The 24,773-nt window shown below is 37.8% G+C and overlaps 1 protein-coding gene across 4 annotated transcripts in view; it reads left to right on the forward strand.

The window, feature by feature from the left end:
• RASAL2 (RAS protein activator like 2) overlaps positions 1-24,773 on the forward strand; it is a 389,310-nt gene that overhangs the window by 263,703 nt on the left and 100,834 nt on the right. For all 4 annotated transcript variants that reach the window (XM_075527831.1, XM_075527837.1, XM_075527842.1 and 1 more), the window contains exon 4: positions 23,860-23,966. In XM_075527831.1, coding sequence (XP_075383946.1) covers positions 23,860-23,966 — 107 coding nt within the window. The remainder of the gene's footprint in view (positions 1-23,859; positions 23,967-24,773) is intronic.

Raw genomic sequence — 24,773 nt, forward strand, 5'->3', positions numbered from 1 at the left:
GAGGAGCTGGTTTTTGCGAGAGGATGATGACTTTAGACTTTGAGGTGACTAGTAAACATACAGGAGCCCTGGTGGCATAGTGGTTACACATTGGGCTGCAATCTGCAAGGTCTGCAGTTTGAAACCACTAGCCACTTCTCAGTAGAAAGACAGTGCTTTTTATCCCCTTAAACAATTACAGTCTTGGAAACTCATAGGAGCAATTCTACCCTGCCCTATAATAAGGTCAATATGAGTTAGTACTGATTCAGTGGAAGAGTTTGGTTAGGAGTTTGTTTTTATTTTTTGGGGGGGGGGGTGGTGGTGGTGGGGGTAAACATATAGGTAGAAATACAGATCTGGTGATTAGAAATAAAGAGCAAGATATGGGAGCCATTAATCTAAAGAAGAAACATAATTGACCCTCTAAGCATCTCAGATGTGATATACTATTGAGAGACTATTAAGAAAAAAATAGAGAGCAGGACTGAAACTGACGGACAAAAATGTTGGGCTCTTGAGGCCATGAGGTGGGGGTGGGGGTAAGGGTGAGATACAGAAGGAGTGGCCATAGGTAGGAGGAAAGCCGAGGTGGTATGGTGTCACCGGAGCTAAGGTAGAAAAGGTGAAAATGCAATTGATTGCGTCAGTGGTTACAAAGGGCAAAGACTTCAGAGAAGACTAGAGGAGTTGACAGTTGGGAACTTGTTGATGGTCTCTGAAAGTTTTAGTACTGTTTCAGTAAAGTTGTGGGAGGGGAAGACAGATGTTTATAGCACTGACAACGGCAGTTAGTGGCAAGGCAGATTAAGCCTCCTGTCTGGAAAAATCTATCTAATTAAAAGGAAAAAATGCCCTTTTAAAAATTTAGATTTGTGCATGTTTTTAGGTAGTAGAGACAGCAAGGTTTTGACCCTATGCAAGAGAGAAAAGACTTCGAGAAAAACTCCTTTATAGATTTTGGGATAAGGGTGGGATTAAGGACACCTTTGGGAATTGAAGGGAAAACTCATCAGAAGCAAGGATTCATGCATCAGTATAGCAATGGAAAGTAGGGAACATAGTGTCAGACATTTTCCATACTCAATCTTATACTGTAGTTTTTTATTTTTGATGATTTATCTCCTCATCTAATACTCCCCGTCCTCTACATTCACTGCCATCCAGTCAATTAAGAAGCTAAGCGGACCTATAGGACAGGATAGAAGAGGCATGTCCCTATGGGGTTTCAAGGCTGTAAACTTTTTCAGGAGTAGAAAGCCTCATCTTTCTCCCATAGAGCAGCTGGTGGTTTTGAACTGCTGACTTTGTGATTAGCAGCCTAATGCATAACCCATCCTGCCACCAGTGCTCCTCCTACTACTTTGAGTACTTTGGAATCTCCCAGAATAGTACTGGATACGTGTATAATAACTTTTTGAATGAATGAACAGATGCTGTACCTAGATGTTTAAATCAGCCCCTTTTAAAAATTACCTGAATGATTCTGTCATATGCATTTTTATTCCTTTGCTGTTCTCTATATCTGCAAGTAACATTTTGGGTGAATTAGTTGTGCTCAGTAGTTTATGATTGACTGCAACTGGTTTGGAATCTTAGGGTGGTACAAAAGGCTAATGTGATTGACTACTAACAGAAACATTGGTCATTCAGGTCCATTCAAGGCATTTGAAAAAAGGACCTGGTGGAAAAATAATCCATTGAGAACTCTGTGCTGTTCTACTGTGACACACATGGGGTTTCCCTGAGTCTGGAGCAATTCAAAATCAAGTGGTTTATGGGAGTATTGATGGTTCGGTGGTAGACTCCTCATCTCCCATAAGGAAGACCTGGATTTGACATCCAGCCAGCTCCTGCACAGCCACCACACATCATCTATCAGTACCAATCAAAGCCACTGCCATAGCACCAAATTCTAACTTATCCTTTACCCTCTAGTGCAGAGTAGAACTGTCCCATAGGGTTTCCAACTATATAAATCATCACAGGATGGAAAGCCACCTCTATCTTCCACTGAGTGGCTGGGGATTCTGTTAGCAGCCCTATGTGTAACCAGCTACATCAATGGGCTCTTTCATCTGTCAGTAAACTCACTACCATTGAATCAATTCAGACTCATAGTGACCCTGTGTAGGATTCCTGAGGCTGAAAATCCTCACAGGAACAGATAGTCTTATCTTTCGCCCATGAAGCAACTGGTGAGTTTGAACCACCAACCTTAAGGTAAGCAGTCCGATATTTACTAAACAGTGAGCAGACTTCAGCGAAGTTTTCCAACAAAGATGATCAGATTAGAAAGGCCTAATACTACTTATCTACTTCTGAAAATTTATCCATGAAACCGCTGTGGATCACAACAGTCCAATATGCCACCAATTTGGGGATTGCACTCATGAGACCCATTTTGTTACTTTCAGTTGATTATTGGAGTTGAGATATTTGAGGTATATGGGGTCGCCATAAGTCAGGAAGCTAAAAGCATCTTCATCAAACAGTTATGATTGAGGTTTCTGAAATCTAGAATAAGGAAAACAATACTCAGTGTTTGTGTACCATTTTCTATTTTCTAAAGTAAATTTAAGTGATTACACTTCACTTCATTAAGTAAAATAATTTGATTGAATAATTCTATGAGAAGATGCCATTTTGCCATGCCTAAACATTTTAATTTTCTAAGGAGCCCTGGTGACACAGTGGGTTATACCACTAACCACAAGGTCAGCAGTTTGAAACCACCATTCACTCCATGGAAGAAAGATGAGGCTTTCTACTCCCATCAAGAGTTACAGCTTTGGAAGCCCACAGGGGCAGTTCTACTTTTTCCTACAGGGCAACTCTAATTTGGAATTGACTCATTGGGTTTTTGAGAAATGACTGTATTTACTCGGTAGTTAATTATCTGATATTAGCTATTATTTTCTGATTCCAAAAATTACACCTAAAATCGGGAATAAAGGTTCAAAAATTAAAACTTGCCTATATTCAGAGATGGTAACTAGAAATGCCAGGTTAATGTAACAAACATTTTCAAACAAATGGTTGACTTTTTAAGAGGGACAGGAAATCATTAGAAAGAGGAAAAAGAAAAGAAAGAACTGAAAACCTGGGTAGTAAATTAACCTGGGAGCATTTGCCAATGTGAGAATTCCTAAGCTAAGTTTTAAGAGCCACAAAATAGGTGATGGGACAAGAGTCTAAACAAAGGAACTTAGAATGAATACCATACCAAATTTTGCCCCATAGGACTGGCTCCCATGGTGAAGTATACTTTCCAGGAAAGTGGATTAAGAAATAAATCTATTCACTAACAAAAATAGACTAAAAATAAAACCAATAAACAGAAACCTTAGTCTGAGAGGAGAGTTGGATGGTGCAGAGGGGAATAAAATCCCCACAGGATACCTAAACAGAGTGTTGATAAGGTAAAACTAAAATAGTGAACAACTGTTATATGTAAGATAGGAGGGAGGTAATTGAAGTATTTTAAGATCATAAATTATTCAAGAGAAGGATATAAATGATTAGTTTTAGACTGTAAGTATGTGTGTTAAAATTTTAAGGACAACTACTAAAAGACTAGAAATAGAATGCATAATTTCAGAAGCAGTAAAGAAAATGGAATTGTAAAAAACTTGATCAATCTGAGAAAGGGCAGAAAATCAGGAGAAAGGACATAATTTAAAAGATAAAAACATAAGATAATAAGCACAAACCCCAAGGATATCAGAAAAACAACAATAGTACAATATATGAAAATGTTAAAAGATAAGGATTGTAGGACTGGATTCTTTTCCAATGATGTTAATGAGAGCATCCTCTAAAATACAACCACCTCAAAGGGTTGAAAGTTAAAGTTTGGAAAATCATTGGCAAATACTAATTAAAAGAGAACTGATAACACTCTGAAAATGAAATAAAGTAGAAGTTTTGTTTTTTTGTTTCCTTTAAAAAATTTTTTTATTAGGGGCTCATTCAACTCTTATCACAATCCATACATATATATACATCAATTGTATAAAGCACATCTGTACATTACTTTGTATAATCAAAGAGGAGCCCTGGTGATGCTAAGGCTTTCTCGTTCTCCCAAAGAGCAGCTGATGGGTTTGAACTGCCCACCTTATGGTTAACACCTCAGTGTGTAACTCACTGTGCTGCCAGGGCCAAGAAGAAATGACAGTTCTAAACTTATATATATGCTCAATAATAAAGCCTCCAAATTTATAAGGTAAAACCTGATAGAACTATAATGACAAATTGGCACATCTATAATCATATCTATAAATACAGTAAAGTTTCATCCATAATCAAAAAATTTGAGTTGGTGGATATAGGTAGAATCCTAACTCTAAAATTTAGACTTTCTTCTCAGCACATAGAAACTCTTTCTTTTAAAAAATGACAAGAAATTGGAGCAAAAAATACCTCAGCAAATGTCATCTTATTATCATATAGGTCATATTCTTTGATCAATAATTGAGCCATGTTATAAACTAGTAACAAAATATATACCTTAAAAACAATTACTTTTGTAAATAAGTAAAGCTAAGTATTTGACTCAATTTAGAAAAGGGAAATAAAAGTTTAATAGAAGAAATAATAACATAACCAGATAGCAATAAAATGAAAAACAAATAAACTTAATAAAATTAACAAAGCTAACAGGCATTTGGATGCTGAGCAAATAATCAGAGAAGCTGGCTTATATGAAGAAGAATGTAGCATCAGGATTGGTGGTGGAGGCGTATTAACAATTTTTGTTATGTGGATGACACAACCCTTGCTTGCTCAAAGTGAGGAGGACTTGAAGCACTTGCTGCTGCTGATTGCAGCCTTCAATATGAGTTACAAATCAATGTGAAGAAGACCAATCCTCACAACTCGACCAGTGGATAAAATGTTAATATGACATCAAGAATTTTGTCTTGCTTGAATCTCCAATCAATACTCATGGAAACAGGAGTCTGGAGATCAAAAGATAAGTTGCATTGGGTGAATCTGCTGCCCAAGATCTCTTTTGAGTATTGAAAAGCCAAGGATATTACTTTGAGGACTATGGTGCACTTAACCCAAGCCATGGTATTTTCAGTTGCTTCATGTGCAGATTAAGCTGGGCATTGAATAAAGAAGATCTAAGAAGTGATGTATTTGAATTGTGCTGCTGGAGAAGAAGGTACCATGGACTGCTAAAATGACACAACAGTCTGTCTTGGAAATACCGCCAGAGTGCCCCTCAGCAGTGGTTCTCAACCTTTGGGTTGCCACCCCTTTGGGGGTCGAATGACTCTTTCACGGGGTCTCCTAAGACCATCGGAAAACACATATTTCCAATGGTCTTAGGAACCAAGACACCGCTCTTTTATCCGTCTGCAGCAGGTCCACCACATGCAGATAATGCCCATATACAAGTACCCTGCGTGAAGACAGTTATCCATGCTACCCCATGCTTCAAGACAAAATTTCATTTATTTGTCATTTGAAATAAGTATTTCACAATATATAATTACATATTGCTTTTGTGATTTATCACTGTACTTTAATTATGTTCAATACTTAACTATGGAAATACATTCTGCATATCAGATATTTACATGATGATTCATAATAGTAGCAAAATTACAGTTATGAAGTAGCAATGACAATAATTTTATGGTTAGGGGTCACCACCACATGAAGAACTATATTAAAGGGTCACAGCATTAGGAAGATTGAGAACCACTGCCTTAGAGGAAAGGCTATTGAGACATTGTCTTATATACTTTAGAGATGTTGTTAGGAGAGACATCATATTTGGTAAAGTAGAGCAGCACCAAATGAGAGTAAGGCCCTTGAGATGTGTTTGTACAGTAGCTGCAACAATGGGCTCAAGCCTCGGCACGATTGTGAGTTTGGCACAGGACCTGACAGTGTTTCCTTTTGTTGTACATAAGGTCCCTATGGGTTGGAACTGACTCTTTTATACCTAACAGCAAGAATGAGTCATTTCTTTAAAAAGTTTAAGGAAAATAGGTGCAACTTTAAAGTTTTGTTTAGATTAAAAAGAAACACAATAACATTAGAAATAATAACTAAAACCAACCCAACCTGCTGCTGCCTTTGGGCATTCATGACCCTATAAGACAGAGTGAAACTGCTACATGGGGCTTCTAGAGCTGCTGAATCTTCTCAAAAGCAGACTTACTCTTTTGGAGTGGCTGGTGGGTTTGGATTGACAAGCTTTCAATTAGTGGCCCAACAGTTAACCCACTGTGCCACCAATGGTTTTTAGAAATAGGAACAGGAACACAATTGTAGGAAAAGCAGACATTTGAATATGAGACTGTCATTAGCAGTTTTAGCATCACATGTTTGAAAATTTAGATAAAATGATCCTTTGATAATTTATTGTTATTAAATATAGTAGAAATAAAAATCTCAATATGCTTACAACCTACTAGTTTAAAATCTACCACTGATTATATTTGATTTCTCATATAGCTTTACTTCAGAATTAGAACAAATGCCAGATCACACATTAATGTTTCCAAAGTGGCAGTTCAAATGAACAAATTAGCATTCTGGTATCTAATTTTAAGTATAAGCCGTCAAAAATAATTGTCTAAGAATTAGTTGAAGCCTAAGCATGACAAATAATTTCATGCTGAGTCAGATGGTCATAGTTCTGTAATGTGTGCATCTTAGTAAGAGTTAGAATTGTATATTTCCAAATAGCATAATTGATCCATAAAAAAGAAAATCTCAAAACTTTTAAACTGTTTCCCATGAAGATAATTAGTCAGAATGTCAATTGCAGCTGAAGACTGAAAACTCACACATAGTGATCCTAACTAGAAGTTCAGAAACTGTAAATCTCTGTGGCAGCAGAGAGCTTCATTTTTCTTCTGCAGAGCAGGTGATGAGTTTGAACTTCCAACCTTATGGTTAGCAGCTGAAACTCTAATCCACAGTGCCAGTAGGGCACCTAATGTAAATCAAAGGAGTGGGATTTAAACTTGACCAGCTGGTAGAGTTTAATCCCATATGTGGATTAGAAATGACTAGATTTTTGTACTATAAATTATTATTTCAGTTGAATAATAGGAAAATTACTGGTTTTTAGCCACTTTTTTATCTATCAAAAACCAATCATTCTATATGATTCAGCATAATAGAATCATAATTGTTAGTATCTGTGTTTTTTAAGGTGAAAAGGAAGTCCCAGACAAAGTATGGTGAAATTTTTTTTTCATTTTTCTAGTTAAAAGTATTTGCTACTAATTTTTTTTTTCTATTTTAATACTCACTTAAGGCCCTGGATGGTATAAACGATTAACAGACTGGCTAACTCTGAAACCTTGATATTTTCCTGCACCCAGCAATGCCTTATGACGAAGTCCTGATGAAAATAATCAGCCACTTAAAATCCTCTTTGCATTTTGGATTTGCATTTCCAACCCAGATTTACTGAATCATAATCTACTGTTGACCCAGATTCCCCTGTGATTCTTATCCCCAGGTGACTGTAAGGGGATCTCTGAGGATAACTTGAACGTGGAAAGAGGAGCATAGTGGTATAGTGAGTAATACGTTTAGCTGCTAACTGCAAGATTAGCTATTTAAAATCACCAGCAACTCTGAGCGAGAAAGAAGAGGCTTTCTACTCCAGTAAAGATCTACAGCCATGTTAACTCACTGGGACAGTTCTACCCTGCCCTACAGGGTCATATCTAAGATTAACTTGATGGCAGTGAATGAGTGAGGGTGGAAAGGTGGAACTGAAATAAACAAGTTTGAAACTGTGAAACACAGTTCTACCCTAACATACATGGCATCACCATGAGTTGAAATCAACTTGACAATAATTGTTTGTTTGTTTGTTTGTTTGTTTGAGGGGCGGGGTAGGTAATCAAAAGTAGTGTGTATGGTTTAAGAAAACACTATGGGAGTATTACTTAAAATTTAGAAAATTCTTCTAAGAAGCATTTTATTTGAAAATATAGACAAGCTGACCGTTACTCAAATCTTGAAGCACAAGACCTAGTATTTAGGAATATAATTTAAGCCCCAAAATGGAGAACATAAAATTGAAAAATATGAATTTGTATAAATCTATTAACTTGAAATAAAAGAAAACCATATGAGTAATCCGGTTTTATGAAAGTAAATCCTCTGCCATTGAGTTGATGCTGACATAACAACCATGTAGCCCCTTTGAGTTTTTGAAGCTGTTAATCTTTATGGAAGCAGAAAGCCATGTCTTTCTCCCATGGAGTGGCTGTATTGAAGGTCTAAATTATGAGAGAGAAAAAAGCATTGACTAAAACAGAAATGAGATTAGATGAATACAGCTATTTGTTGACAGAAGAAGAATGTATATGTAAGGCGGGACCAGGTGATTCTGTTTGTTTTTAGTGGCAGACTATTTTAAGATCTCTGGGAAAGTAATTAATAGAGAAAGCATTATTTTAAGGAGATTAATCTGACAATGGGAAGCAGAGTAGCTTTAAGGGAAGAGATAGCAGTCCATGAAATCAGATAGGAGGTTCCTGCCATAATCTGCATGAGAAGATAAAAGCCCTCGATTGCAATTACAGGTGGTGGTGAATTAATGAGGACAGAAAGAAGCAGACAGACTTTTTTTTTAACACAAAGATGGACTTGGCAGTGTCTGACAACGTAGGAGGGTACAGGTCAAATCCTAGGCTCCTCTTCTATCACCTTCGCTAATATGTTTGATATTTGAGTGTAAGCACTTTCTTCTTAAATGGTGTCATGTGCACATCTGAGCTTCAGTAAATGATTAAGTGTTCAGTTTCATATTAATGCTCTAAGTATTTGGGTGTTTTCTTTTTTTAATGAATTCTACTAATAACTGTTTTGGAGTAAAACCAAAATAGTCTTAATAAAATAGGCCCTTTTATAATCAAAGACTTTAAAAAAAATGTTTACTGACTACTGAAATCATGCTATGAATGGATCAAAGATTATACTCACATACAAAGTATATTGCTGAAAACAATATGAGAAAAAACGTAAAGGTCTTAGAACACGCTAGAAGAGAACTTGTCTTCTAGAACTGATTAAAAATATAAATAGAAGTAAGAGAAATAAAATCTTATAAATACCTAAACTGACATCCTCAGTCATTTTATGCTGAAGAATGTTTATAAGTTCTTTAGAGATTGTTTATGGCAGTAGCTTAGTTCTTGATTCTTTTAATCAGTATTTGTCTCACAACATTTGTTTAAGTATTTACCTCCCCACTGAGGTGTACTGAAGGTTACTTGAATGATCATTAATGACATAGCATAGAAATGCTGAAGAGCAGAGTATTTTTTGGAGGGCTTTTTCTTGCTTTAAAAGTCAAGCAGCCAGTGATATATATTCTTCATAGCTTGTTTCCTGTTTAAATGATTTCACCCTTCCATTCCTTACCCCCACCCCCCATTGCTATGAAGTTGACTCTGACTCGTTGTGACCTTATACAGGATTTCCCTGCTTGTAAATCTTAGTAGGAGTAACAAGTCTTAACTTCCTTCTGCTAAGCAACTATTAATGGATTTGATCACCAACTTTTTGGTTACCAAACCAGCATTCACCCAACAGCTCTACCAGGGCTCCCATTGCATTTTTAAAATTATTGTCAATCAAGTTTAACCCTTTTGCTTCCTCCTCCTATTACCTCATCTCTCTGTGTTTCTTAGCTAGAATATTCCTATCATCATCAATATTCCAGGATTGAAATTTTGCTCGGATGGACTTTGTTTACAATAAATTATTCCTCTAAGAGTATGATTCATTCTCCTTAAAATATGAAAATACATGTACATACTAAATTCTTTGAGCTCTTTTAGGAAGAAGTGAGAAAACTGGCGTCTCCATGATTACTTATTTTACCCTTTCTCAATTATAGCCCATTATGTAAAATGGGAGAGTAGTATAACATGGACAGTGGTTAAAAGTACAGGTTCTAGATCCAGACTGTGTGGGTTCAAGTCGTCATTCTACCCTTTGCCAGTGGACGTGCAAATGTGGACAGAGTAATAGAACATCTCCTTGTTTCCTTACCTGTAAAATGGGGATGAAATGGGGATGATAATGCTAACCCCAAAGAATTCTGTTGAAGTTTAAAGAAACAACCCATATAAAACACTTAAGGCTTAGTAAGTGATTGTTTGTTGTGTTAGCATTATAGAACTTTATTGTTATTAAGATACTTCCTTGTTATCACTAAGAATCAGAGATGTGCTTTATCAATGAAGTTTAACCTATTTCCTCCTTCTTCTATTACCTAATCTGAAACTCAGAAAAAATTAAGTTATCCCTGAGCGATTTTCTTAAGTTTTCTAGTTAAGCATATTATTTGCACTAAAAAACGTTCTCTACCATCTCATCTACCATATAAAACAGTAAACTGAAGAATTTAACTACTTGTAGTTGTTCACATCCCTTCATTGGGAAGAAGTCTATTCCACTATATAAACCAAAAGATGTTAAAAAAATAAAAATTCAATGAAGAATAAACTTGATGAAGCAAAGAGAACACAGAGGAGACAGGATAGGCAGACTTTCTGAGAATTTACCACATTTATGTACTTATCACCAATTTGTATATATTGAAGTAAGTGTCAAGGACATGCAAATTTGAAAGGACTGCTTATTTGAGTAAAACACAAGTCTTAAGTAATACAAATTGGATAAAAATTAAGGGAGTTCTAGGGATTTGTGTTTCAGAGCAGTTGAATGGGATGATTGCCAATGTGAAGTAAAAATGGGATACCTCAGAAAAGGTCCTCCTGAAAATGGTAGATGGTGGCCAGGTGTACAGCAGTGTCCTCTGCTATTCAAGGGAGTCCCCTCTTTAAAAACAACAGAAAACTCCATTGGGAGGAGCTTTCATGGTACACATTTTTCCTGCTAGGTGAGCATCCAGCAACAGTGGTGTCTCCTGGGAAGGTTCCCTCTGGTCACAGTGAATTTTTTAGTAAAAGCATTTTTGCTTGAACCTTGTCAAATCTTGTTTTTTGAGATAGGCAATTTAAGAGAACAGCGTGCGGCTGTGAAATTTTGTCAGGAAAAATGCTGCAGAAACTATTGTGGCATTGAACGCAGCTTACAAGGAGGACAGTGCTATGGGAAAAACTCAAGTGTATGAGTGGTGTTCATTTTTAAAAGGTGAAATATCAATTGATGATAAACCTGATTCTGGATGTCTATCAACTTCCTGGATGGATGAAAATGTCAATGAAATTTGTATACTTGTGCTCAAAGATCAATAGTAGATCCCTGAAGAAATGGGGGAGTTATCAGTGACAGTGTGTGACAAAAAAAGCTAGATTTGTGGCAGACAGGGGACAGGCTTTGCTGACATGACATTGCATCTGCTCATGCAACCATCACAGTGTGCCAGTTTTGGGCAAAAAACAGCATGCCTCTCTTGCCCCACCTACCTGACTCACCTGGCCTCGCTCCATACAACTTCTTTTTGTTTCTACAAATGCAGAGGGACATGAAAGGAGAATTTGATGACAGAGAGGTGAAGAAAAAAATGTGGGAGGTGCTGTCAGCCATCCAAACAGATGAGTTTGAAAAATGTTTCCAAGAATGGAATCGCATATTTGACGAATTTATTGAGTCTAGTGGAGAGTACTGAGATAGTTAAGGTATATTGTGCCAACCTGGCGATAAACACATGTGGGATTAATTGAAGGGCGAACAGCTAAAGGGTTCAGTGAGCCTCACCTTTCAAGTTCTTGGGTCTCTTGCTCCCTAATGGTTGGACCAGGTGCACCTGCCTTAACCAGTTCCCTGCTTCAGCTGACAAGGCACACTTCCTGCTAGTCATCACTGAGGAGAAGCCACGTGGAGACCCCTGCCAGCGCTGAGATGCTTACACGCTCACTGATTGAGCTTTCTTTCTGTAGTCAGCGTCATTGTGTGTGTTTTGTGAGATGAGGAGGACTTTGTAGATTGGTGTCACAGACACATGGGCTAATGTTGGACTTATGGGCTTCTTAGACAGCACTGGATTGGGATGCTTTCTTACTGTGAACTTACCCTTTATATAAAACTCTCTCTTATAAACATATGAGTTTTGGTGGACTTGTTTCTCTAGTCTTCTCTGACTAACACAAGTACTATGAAGGTGATAAGGTCGTTTTGCTTTAAAATTTTTTAATTTAAAAATAAATTGGTAGTGGGGGTACCACCTTGTATGAATGTATTATGAAATTTGCTTTGTATTGGTCAAATAGTGTTCTCTGCCTCCATCTTTAAGTTCCCATTTCCTTTAGGAGTCTTCTAACAAAAAACATGAAACTGTTTTTATACAAGCCTTCTCTATTTTATATTTTTCCATCTGTTATTAAAGCCCCTCTTTATTGAAAAGATAACAAGCCAACTACTAGTCCTTCCTTTCTATTCTGTTCCTTAAACTTCTTCTGGAATGACTGTGAGAGAAGACTCCTCCTCATTTAGAATGTGCGGCAGAGATCGATCTCATTGATCAGTGACTGGAACTCTGCACAGATGCCATTCTATTTAATAATGTCATAACTTACGCAGTATAAGTGGAAATAGACCAACAGGAAAGTGGGCATATTCTCAGCTGCACAATGCATCCTGAAGTCTATGACCTGGGTGGGTGCGTGCATGCTTACACACACAGACACTATGGTGTGTATTCAGTTTTTTTACCATGTTTTCTTGAAATGTTACTGATTTTTAAAAAGGGTTTGAAGTGAACTGAAGTATTCCTCTTTTGAGAATAAAACAAGAACAATTGTTTCCTAGACACAATTAAAAAAAATTATTAAGAGAGTGCCTATGAATTATTATCATTGACAGAGCTTTTCCATTCATTTCTGTTTTCTAATTCTACATACAAGACTACTATGAGTTGGCTTTGATTGCTATTGATGTGAAGTGTTTGCACATACTATGTATGCCAAAGTGACTGCATCTGTGAATATGTCTTGTTTGCTTGTGTGCTTCTTGTGTGTTTTCTTTTTTGTATTTTCTTGGTCTGTCATAACCAGACTTTTGCTATAAACAGATATTTCGTTTCCTTCCATTATTGTTCATCAAATTAAAAAATTTTTAATGTTTTTCTACATTTTGGTGAGCTTCTGAATTTATTTTTACATTGATAAAGTTGTTCTCTTGAAAAATAATTGTTCCTCCTCCACCATCAAAGGGAATAATAAACATTATTACTACACAGGCACCATGATTAAATAATTGAGATGTTAGACCCAGTACTTAACACATAGAAAATACTCAATATTAAATAAAATCATTATAAAAACATTTCCTCAAAAATTATTCATGAAAGAACTACTTAAATAACTTTCATAGCTCATCCTTTTCTGTTATTTTAAAATATTTAAAAATCTTTTTTGTTTTTTAATACTATGATAATTAACTCTAAAAGTTATTACCATATATTTATGTATGCTGTTTAAATATTACTGAAAATCTAGCATATATACAGATGTGGCATGATGATACACAAAATTCAAATTGAATTGATTCTTAATGGTAACGTATGGTCAAATGACCTTAGATAGTAGATTTAGAACCTAACCTTCAATTTATTTAATAGATATTCCCACTTAATATTTGTAAACATAAAATCCCAGGTTTATTCATAAGCATATTAATTATTCAAAATCCTTACAAGAAAATAATGAAGAAAGAACAGGAAGGTTTATTGCCACAGATTTTCTACTATGTTTAACTAGATGTTTATTTTTATTTCAGATTGAAAAGGCCAATAAGGTCTATGTGACCTGTATACCCCTCTGCCTTTCCTCTCAGACTTTATCTCTTACTAGGTGTTCCCATTTAGTGACACCAGTCCTTCTGGCCTCCCAGCTGTACCCTCCCCTAGAATCTTTGCACTGACTCCCTCTGCCTACAGTGTGCTTCTCTGATAAATCTGCCAGGCTGACCCCCTTACTTCCTTGAGTCTTAGCTCAAGCATCACTTTCTTATTGCACCTACCTATTTAAAATTTCTTTATCTCCTTGACAGTGGCCTACGTTATCTTTTTTTTTAATCATTTTATTGTGGGCCCTTACTACTCTTATCACAATCCATACATACATCCATTGCGTGAAGCACATTTGTATATTTGTTGCCATCATCATTCACAAAGCATTTGCTTTCTACTTGAGCCCTTGGTATCAGCTTCTCATTTTTCCCCTCCCTTCTCCTCCTCCATGAACCCCTTGATAATTTATAAATTATTATTATTTTGTCATATCTTACATTGTCCAACGTCTCCCTTCACCCACTTCTCTGCTGCCCGCCCCGCCCCAGGGAGGAGAGTATATGTAGATCCTTGTAATCTGTCCCCCCTTTGTCCCTCACCTTCCCTCTACCCTCCCGGTATTGCCATTCTCACCACTGGTCCTGAGGGGTTCATCTGTTCTGGATTCCCTGTGTTTCTAGATCCTATCTGTACCAGTATACATCCTCCGGTCCAGCTGGATTTGTAAAGGTAGAATTGGGATCAGGATTGGGGGCGGGGGCGCATTTAGGAACTAGAAAGTTGTTTGTTTCATTGTTGCTATAGTGTACCCTGACTGGCTCGTCTCCTCCTCATGTCCCTTTTGTAAGGAGATGTCCGTTGCCTACAGGTGAGCTTTGGGTCCCCCCACTCTGCCCTCCCCTCATTCACAATGATATGATTTTTTGTTCTTCGATGCCTGATACCTGATCCCATTGACACCTTGTGATCACACAGGTAGGTGTGCTCGTTGCTTCTCAGCTAGATGGCCACCTGTTATCTTCAAGCCTTTAAGACCCCTGACACTATATCTTTTGATAGCCAGGCACCATCAGCTTTCTTTACCACATTTGCTTATGCACCCACTTTGTCTTCAGCAATCGTGTTGGGAAGGTGAGCATATCAGACTGCCGAATTATTAGAACAAAGTGTTCTTCTGTTGAGGAAGTACTTGAGTAGGGGCCCACTGTCTTTCTATTTCCTTAATTCTAAATCTATAAATATATGTATGTATATCTATTTCCCCCTCATTGTATATAAATATATTTACATATGTATATGCCTGTATTTAGCTCTCTATAAATGCCCTTTGTCTCCTAGTTATTTCTTTTCACTTTCCTCTTGCCCCGCTATCATGTTCAGCCTTCATTTGGATTTCAGGAATTCCTCTCAGCTACATTGTCCTTGATCTAGCCCTGCCAGACCTCCTACACCCTCCTCGCCATCAATTTTCAGTCACTTGTTCCCTTGTCCCTGAGTTTGTTAACACCCACTTCCTTTCCCCCACCTTCCCCTCTCCCATGTCCCCCCGGAACTGTCATGCAATTGTTCTCTCTTCTGTCTTGTTTATCCCGCCTATCCCTTCCAGATAGACATGCAGCAACAACAATATGCACCAACACAAGACCGAGCACAACGAAGCAACAAGAGAAAATAAAACAATAGCTACAACAACTACAACAACAACACAAAAACCCTATAAATAGTTCAAGGTCTACTAGTTGTCCTTTAAGAGTGTTTTCCAGTCGAGTCTGATGGGGTGCCATGCCCCGACCCCACAATCTATTTTTGGTATTCCCTGGGGACATCATTGCTCTGCTCCCCTTGCTGCTCTGTTGCCTGCCCCCAGTGTCTGACTTCAGTGTGGTGGGCTCAGGGTGGGCACAGTTCCCACCGTGTGTCTCTAGTGTTTTCCCCTGTGGTCAGTGAAGAACCTTGTGTCTCGTGGTGGGGCCCTATGGTCCTCTCTGTGCATTTGCTGCTCTGAGCAGAAACATTGTCCTCAGGGCTTGGTGGGCCAGGATGTGCTTCACTCTTTTTTCCCTCCCCCCCCCCCATCAGTGGCTCCTATCTGCTCTGATCAGCCAAGTCTCTCTCCTTGAGCTGTGGCTTCAGTGCTATCCTCTGAAGTGAATTCTTTGATTAACAGTCTGACATGGTGAAAAGCTTGATTAACAGTCTGACACAGTAGAACAAACTCCAATTGCAGTATGCCTCTCACATCAAAAAACCAAGTAAGCATCATCTTGGTCTTTGATTTCACTTGACGAGCTTTTTTTTGGGTGAAGTGACAATGGCATCTTCTGCTGGCTTGATTGATGTTTGGTTTCAGTTTGTAAGAATAACACCATGTCTCATCACCTCGAGAAAAAAGTATGGGTCACTTTGGAGCTGTTCTTTCAAAGCACAGCATATTTTGACGTTCTTTTTTTCCTGGTCAGTCAGAACCCAAGGCACAAATTTCGCAGTGACCCTCTCATTCCCAAACCTTCCATTAAAATTCACTGAACTGAACTCCAAGATAGTCCGGATAACTTCCCCATCTCCTCAATGGTCCTTAGTTGGTCTTTGAGCACAAGAACATGAATTTTGTCTACGTGTTCATTCTTTGGGGAAGTTGACGAACACCCAGAATGAGGTTTGTCATCAATCAACATTTCACCATTTTTTTGAAATGAAAATCACTCATATACTTGAGTTTTCCCTATAACGCTGTCCTTGTACAATGTGCAGCATTTTTCCTGAGCAGGAAACATAAGTTCACAGCAACACACTGTTCTCTTAAATTAGCCAGCACTAAAAATGAAGTTCAAATGAAAGTGCTTTTACGAAAAAGTTCACTTGTACCAGAGAGAACCTTCCCAGTTGACACCACTGAGTGCATTAACCCAGAGCAGATTGCTTGATGCTTGCCTAGCGGGAAAAATACAAACTAACTAAACTCTGCTCAGCAGAGCTTTTGTTTGTTTATTTGTTTGATTTTTGGTGGGGGTATCCCCACGTATATTCTATCCATATTTTGAGTGTGTCTTTCCTCTTTGGCTGTCCAGCTCTAGGCCTATACACATTTCATGATGACAGTTTTCCTTAAACTGTCCTGAAAATTTCTGTTCAGCTCTTCACTTCATATCTTCTGTTTGCATTCGCTAGCTGCTCTATGATTAAGAGAAAATTTCAACTCTTCTGAAATCCACTTTGATCTTTTTTTTCTTGTATTTTTAATCAGATCTTCTGTCACTAGTGTTCAGTGTTTCACAATTGTGTTTGAAATGTTCTTGAAATTCAGGTAAGATATACCCAAGATCCTATTTTAGCTCTTGTAGACTTGAGTTAAAATTCTCTTACTTCACCCTGAACTTACATGTACATGTGACCAATTGATGGTCTGTTACCCCCTGACTTTGTGCTGGCCGGTGCTGTTGAGCTTTTCTGTTGTGTCTTCCCACCGATGTAGTCAGTTTGATTCCTGTGTATTCCATCTATCAAGGCTGTATATGGTTCTCATATATGTTGTTGAAAAAAAATGTATGTACAATGAAGAAGCCATTATTCTTGAAAAATTATATTATGCCATTTTCAGCTTTGCTTCCCTCACCAGGGCCCTATTTTCCAACTAATATTTAATACTGTTATGTAATAAAATATTACAAAAACTTTAGAAAATACAGAAATGCAAACAGAAGAAAATGATAATCCATTAATTTTAATACTTTTAATGCAGTTTAGAGAATGTCCATTTAGACTTCTTTTTCAGTAATTCCATTTTCCATGAACTTTTTGAAACTTTTAATTTCATTTTTCCACAAACTCTTTGAAGCCCTCTGCTATACAAAAATATCTCCAAAACTAATGTAATTATCAGGATGGGTTATTTTAAAAAACATTTTATTGGGGGCTGTACAACTCTTATCACAATCCATCTGTCTACCCATTGTGTCAAGCATGTTTGTACATTTGTTGCCATCATCATTTCAAAACATTTTCTTATCTTCTTGAGCCTTTGGTATTAGCTTCTCATTTTCCCCCCTCCCTCCCCTCCACGCCTTCTCTCATGAACCCTTGATAATTTATAAATTATTATTTTTTCAGGTCTTACATTGACCAATATCTCCCATCACCTACTTTTCTGTTGTCCATCCCCCTCCTCCAGGGAGGGGGTTTTAGGTAGATCCTTATGATTGGTTTCTTCTATCTACCCCCCACCTTCCCCTTCCCCTCCTGGTATGGCTACTCGCAATATTGGTCCTGAGGGGTTTATCTGTCCTGGATTTCCTGTGTTTCCAGCTCTTATCTGTATCCGTGTACATGGTCTGGTCTATCCAGATTTTTAAGGTAGAATTGGGGTCATGATAGTGTGGGAGAAGAAACATTAAAGAACTAGAGGAAAGTTGTATGTTTCATCTGTGCTATACTGCACTCTGACTGGCTTGTCTCTTCCATGTGACCCTTCTATAAGGAGATGTCCAGTTGCCTGCAGATGGGCTTTGGGCCTCCACTCCGCGCTACCCTTCAGCACAATGATATGATTTTTGTGCTGGGTCTTTGATGCCTGATACCTGATCCTATGGACACCTTGTGATCACACAGGCTGGTGTGCTTCTTCCATGTGGGCTTTGTTGCTTCTTAGCTGGATGGCCACTTGTTTATCTTAAAGCCTTTTAGACCCCAGGTAGTATATCTTTTGATAGCCAGCCCCCATTAGCTCTCTTCACCACATTTGCTTATGCACCTACTTTGTCTTTAGCTATGTCAGGAAGGTGAGCATCATGGAATTCCAGGTTAATAGAATAAAGTGTTCTTGCATTGAGGGAGTACTTGAATAGAGGCAATAGGATGGTTTTTAATCTTACTTTTCTTCACTTAAAATTCTGAACACCTTTTCTGTACTAATATAGCTATATCATTGTTAATGTCAGTATAGTATTTTCTCTGATGCATAGATGTGCCATAGATAGATGTATGCAAAGTTTCAGTATTTTGATTTTTATTAAATTGAACTGAACATCATTCTACACACACGTTCGGCATTTGGCAATTCCACTTGGATGAACCCGTGAAAGTAGAATAACTTGGTCAAAGAGTTTATTAAAATTTTAGACATTTTTTATTTTTACTTTTCCTTTGGGGGGTGGTGGCTACATATTTTCAAATTGTGTAACACTAGTCATACATGTACATAACCCCGCTGGAGCTGTCTAGTACATGTTAGGCTGTTAACTGTAGGGTCAGTGGCTTAAACCCACCATCTTCTCCATGGGAGAAAGATGAATCTCTCTGCTTCCATAACAATTAATAGCCATAGAAAACTTATATGGACTTGCTATGAGTCGGAATCAGCTCCATAGCAGGGGTTTGGGTTGGGTTTATTCATTCATGCAGAGAGGACACTGTTGATTAAATGGTAGAATGTTCGCCTTCCATATGCCATGTGGAATAACTGGGTTCAATCTCTTGTCAATGTACAGCCAGCAGTGGTCTGTCAGTAGAGGCGTGTGTGTCACTATTATGCTGAACAGATATGTGCTGAGTGTGCAGACTGAGACAGACTAGGAAGAGAGGACTGACAATTTGCTTCCCAAAATATCTGCTCATGAAACACTGTATTATGCATGGGATCATCATGAGTACAGGGCCGACTCAATGACATCAGGCAACTACAACATTCTTGCATATTGCTACAAAACTCTATATAGTCTATTGTAAGCTGAGCTTTCCAGCACATTTTTATGCAGTTTTTGTGGTAAAATTAGATACCTCAGCTGATATTTGAGTCCGCTTATACTCGAGTATATATGGTACTTAGAAAATTCAACGACTGTAGTGCCACACATCAGTGTAAGTAGTTCCAAATAGAAATAGTTTTCTTTGAAGTACGAACCAAAACTAATTAGCCTCTCTACTCCCCTAAAAATTTTGCTCTACGCGACTAATCTGTTTTAGAATTCTAGTCTGATTCTTTCTTTGGTTTAGGAAGTATCAGTATCATCTTTTTGAAGTTTATACCAAATTAAATATTTCAGCTCTTCTTATAAACTTAGATGGTTTTGAAACACAGACCTTTTGGTTAGCAGCTGAGGAACACTTAATGTGCCACCATGGTTCCTTTTAGGTAGTATTCCCAGGACAAACATTAAAACTGAATCCTTCAATCCCCACTTTCACGTAGGGGGCTACTGTTAACTGCATCTCAGGAGCCCTTACCCCTTAGAAAGATGAGGCTGTCTGCTCCCATTAAGATTTACAGTCTAGGAAACCAGTAAAGTCTAAAGACACTCTGTGGCAGTGGACTTGACTTGGCTTGGTAGGTTTAATTTGGTTTGGTATAGTGTGGTCACTGCATCACTCAGCTCTGCTTTGTGCCTCCATCTCACTGCTTGTCTGGCTTCAAAAAAGAAAGCTCCTTTGGGCTCCCTCAGAATCATGATGATCCCCTTTTCTCAGAAGAGATTTTAGATTTATTTCCTGATAAATGAACTAAAGGCCATTATTAGTGGCATGCAGGGGCTAACTATATGTTGAACTAGCAAATCCTCATCCAGTTGTGTTTTCACCCCTGTAATGATTTGGTTATCTCTTTTCTTACTTTTCAAAGAAAGCACATAGACAGAGATTTCCAACTTAAAAGTGATGTAAAAGAAAAAGTGTAGTGATGTTATCTTGCCCCTTCCTTCATAAAAATGTATTTTGTATCAAAGCATATGAACTTATTAATTTTGTCATTATTAATAGTAGCTTTCTGGTTGGTCTGACTAACCCATTTTATTAAACGTGGAGAGGAACAGGGCAGGAAAGGTAAAAAGGCAGAAACAGAATCACACAGCTAGTTGGTCGAGCTGCTGGGAAAAGGTCCCAACACTCTTCTTGTTGAATGCATCACGCACTGTGGATCTGTGTGAAAGAGCGTTGCTCGTCATTTTAAGCCACCTGTGTCTGTTGGTACTCAATGGTAAAAGGAATGAGGTAAATTTCAAACTTTAAGGGACTTTTTAGAATTTATTTGTTTTCCATTCGAAAGATGAGAAATAGTATTTTCAGAGGATGAGAAAGTGAATGAAGCCATTGTCACAGACCCCTGTCTATGAAGCAATACTGTGTCTTTTGCCACAGTCTTGGAAAATGAAGCATAGTTTTAAAATGCCTGTAATTAAGTATTGTGACTAAGAAAGGACCATCCATTTTCCAGCAGGTCAAATAATGCAAGAGGTCAGAGTATGGGAGACAACTGTGCCATTTTGGACTGTTGGAGCTAGTCTAGAGTTTCCCAGTCAGCAGAAATGTTGCTTTAAGAGCACAGTTGCAGCTTGCTCTCTTCTTGGAGATGTAAAGTTAAGTGTAGCTAGAAGACCCCTCTAATATGCAGGCCTGGCTGTGACTCATCTGTCAAGTTGTTAAGGATACACTTGCCGATGCTTCTCCCTTCCCTAGTTCACTGACTCATGGGTTATAGATAGGAAGGCCTCAGGATGTTATGGGGAAATTCCATTATCATTTAATTTCAAGTTTCTGCTAACTTTTTGAAGGCCCCCCTTTTTCTTCTCTCTACTTTGAAATGTATGAATCTGGATGCTGGAGAAAACCTAGGCATTTCAGAGTCCCATCATGCATCAGCTATTAAGTTACATTGTGGTAGAGGCAGAGGAGGACAGAGCATGGCCTTCTTTCTCTGTCATCAGGTGATCTAGCCTCCTTGGTGTCCTTCCTTTTCCCCCTTTGGGTGGCATTTGTTCACATTTCAGGACTAATTTAATTGCCTCTTTCTAGATCTAATAACAGGCTTTAAGTTACATCATCATACAGAAAGGGAATCTAAAAGAAGAAAAAGTACAATGCCTTATTTCTTGGAGTTTGAAACATGGTGTTCGTTTTGCTGATATAATTTAAAATAGTAAAAACATTGAAAGATATTTTTTCATGAGTTCATATGCCTGAGAATGAAAATTATGCATTGGGAAGGGAGTGAGGAAATGAGCTTTGGTTTTTTCCCTTAACTATTAGAAAATTGAAAATTAAAGAAACTGTTCACAAGATTATTTTATCCTTGCTAATGGAACTGAACTTTTTTTTCCCTCCCAGTTTTGTTTCTGTCAGTTATTCAGAGATTTAAAATACTACATTGTAATAGTCAAGCTCCTCTACCTTCTAACTTTGCATGCGATTACCTTTATGGGCGATTATCAGATGTTTTTCTTCCTTTACAAACCCCTTTCCCCAACTGCCTTGACCCCACTTTTCATATAAGTCTCTAATGTGGTTAATCACTCTGTAAAGTCATGTTCCAAACGTCTGGGGTCTTGTTGCTCAATGTGCTTTGACTAGCTGATTTGCTTAAATTTACTGCTTTGTGCCATTCCCAGGAATTTGAGCTAATTATACAGCCATTTTTTGGAGATGTGTGTTAGAAGTCATATGTGCCTAAGTCTGAAAATGGCTTTGTACATTAAGGCTCATTTTACCACTGATGCTTAGAGAGGAATTGAGAGACAGTTATTGGCCATAATTTAAAAAAACAACAGCATGAAACTCCCTAATACTGCAGGCATATAAGATGCTATGTTGTCAGTCTCTCGATCTCTTGGAATGTTGCAATTTGGCTTGTGTGTTACTGATCAAGATGTCATGGAGAAAATATGTTTTAGGCATAGAAATCAGTGTCCAGCACGCATAGATAATAATAGGATAAGTACTTCCAATTGGATTTTCATAGGAGGGATTGATTTGTGTGCATTACTGTGTCTATAAAATGGTGTCCTTTTGGCACTAGCTGAATATAAATTTCAGCAATTTTTTTCTTGCTAAAGATAAATGTAATACAGGGAAATTTTTTGTAGCTGGGGGAGCAGTAGTTGGGCATCTGTTAATAGCCTGAAAGTAACTAAATGAGGATGTGCAGTTGGAACGATTGATTGAATAGCTGCAGTCCTGTGTGTTTCTTTCTCGCTTGCTCTCTCTGCAAGCTGTAGCGAGGGAGGGGGAAGAGCAAGCCCAGAGAGGGAGGGAGGAGAGAAAAAACGCTTTCTCTTAAGTGGAAGTAGCACGGATCCCAGGGGCTAGGAGGCCAGAAATGGAAGTTTAAACTGTATCTATCTTTTAAAGGGAGAACAGCAGGAATCAAAATGTCAGTCTCCGGAATCACAGTTTACTCTTTTTTTTTTAAGCTCTGGAAAAGAACAGAGAATACTTTTTATAGGATGTGCTTTTTTATTGTTTTTTTTTATCCTTGTCCATGTTGAGATTATCTCATGTTGTCTGAGAAGCTGGATTCCTCTGTCTGTGAGTTGAAGTGGAGATGGGAAGCAGTTGTGATAAAGGTATAATATGTATCTATCTGTCATCTGTGAGTGCGTGCGCGTGTGTGTTTGTGTGTGTGAGTATCACTCTATGCAAAATATCTTCAGTTGTAACCTTAATATATGTAGTAGTTATATTGAATACAATCACATCATCTGCAAAATCCAAAGCTTGTTAGGGCAATCTAAACAGATTGAGGATTCCAGAGTGAGATCTAAGTAAGGTCATATTGCCAGAACCAAGGAGAAGCTGATCTATTTTTATATCTGCATAGGCATATATGTGATTTTATCCTGGCAGCCACTCTGTCTTCTCGTGGACCGTTGGTTGCAGTCTGGTGAATCATCTTAACTGCACAAAACCGAACTTTGACCTTTTGCAGACACCCATCAGATCATGTAGAACACTTGGTTGTGTTTTGTTCGCCGGAATATCAGAAATCTTGTTTGATTCTGTTAACTCCTACATTGCTGGCAAATAGAGTAGTAGTTCATACCCAGTGAGGTACAAATATTAAATTAACTTTTAAATAGTAAGCAGAGCTCAGAAGACGTTCCCTTTTTTTTTATTTGCACAGGTACAGAAAGATATAAGCTGTCACATGAAAACAGGCTCCTCACTGTGATCTAATCTCCCTAGGGTCTTGATAGTTCAAATACCACAAAGAAAAAGTGACAAATTATATGGAGATAAGAATATGATATACACTATAAGCCAACTCACTTTTGTGAGGGAAAAACAAAACGGTCCCTTTACAACTCAGTGAAAGATTAGAAATTTCAAGTTCCTAATGATGTTTCTTATTTCCTTGTCTCTTTCAGAGGTGCCACCAGAAAGGTCCCCCCGCAGACGGAGTATCTCAGGGACCAGTACTTCAGAGAAACCTAACTCCATGGACACTGCAAATACCTCACCCTTCAAAGTACCAGTAAGTGCATGCCTCTTCTTTTGATAGCGAATATCTAACTTTCCGCCTTTTTTCTTAAAGTCAAAGACAGCTATTAATAAATCAAGAATTTGTAATACTGAGAACACAGCCATCCACATGGGTAGATTAACTGTGGTAATATTTACTGCTTTCAGTAAAAAGTTATAAAGTTTTAGAAACTATTGTTTTGTTTATGCGGCATTTCCAAAACATATAACTGAATAGATGAAATTTAAATTATTCCAAAAGAAAAAAAAAGAGTGTAAATCTTTGCAGAATGTTCCTTTATCAAGTCATTTAATTGGTAAACAGCTATCTCAATACTGTAAAGAAGGTGGAGGAACCATTGTTTTTGGAGGGAGGGGGAATTTGATTGTGTTTGTGTGGGGGGAGGGGTAGCATTCTAGAGCTGATACAGAGCAGTTGTAGAGCATGTCAGCAGAGAATTCGAATGTGAACTCTCCTCTTGAGACCTGGAGTAAATGACGTTTTAGATAAAAATCTAAGTACTTAAGAAATAGTCTTTAAGACAGGAAGTAACTCATTAAATTGACCAGGCAGTGTTTAGGATTAGTATTACTGCAGCTGAATGCTAAGGGGGGGAAAGCTATAGGTTGTCAATTCAGCTGACTACAAGTTACAGGCCTGGTTTGGGCTTTTTAAAACATATCACTGACTAGCTCATATTCAAATCACCTTTTTTCTTAGTTTCATTGGCAAGAATTATACCTACTTTCTAGTCCTATAACTTTATTAGAGTTTTTGCAGTTTAAAATAATTATTTCTATGAAGTTGATAATTATCCTA

This window comes from Tenrec ecaudatus, chromosome 1 (genome assembly GCF_050624435.1).
Source record: "Tenrec ecaudatus isolate mTenEca1 chromosome 1, mTenEca1.hap1, whole genome shotgun sequence".
Taxonomy (NCBI): domain Eukaryota; kingdom Metazoa; phylum Chordata; class Mammalia; order Afrosoricida; family Tenrecidae; genus Tenrec; species Tenrec ecaudatus.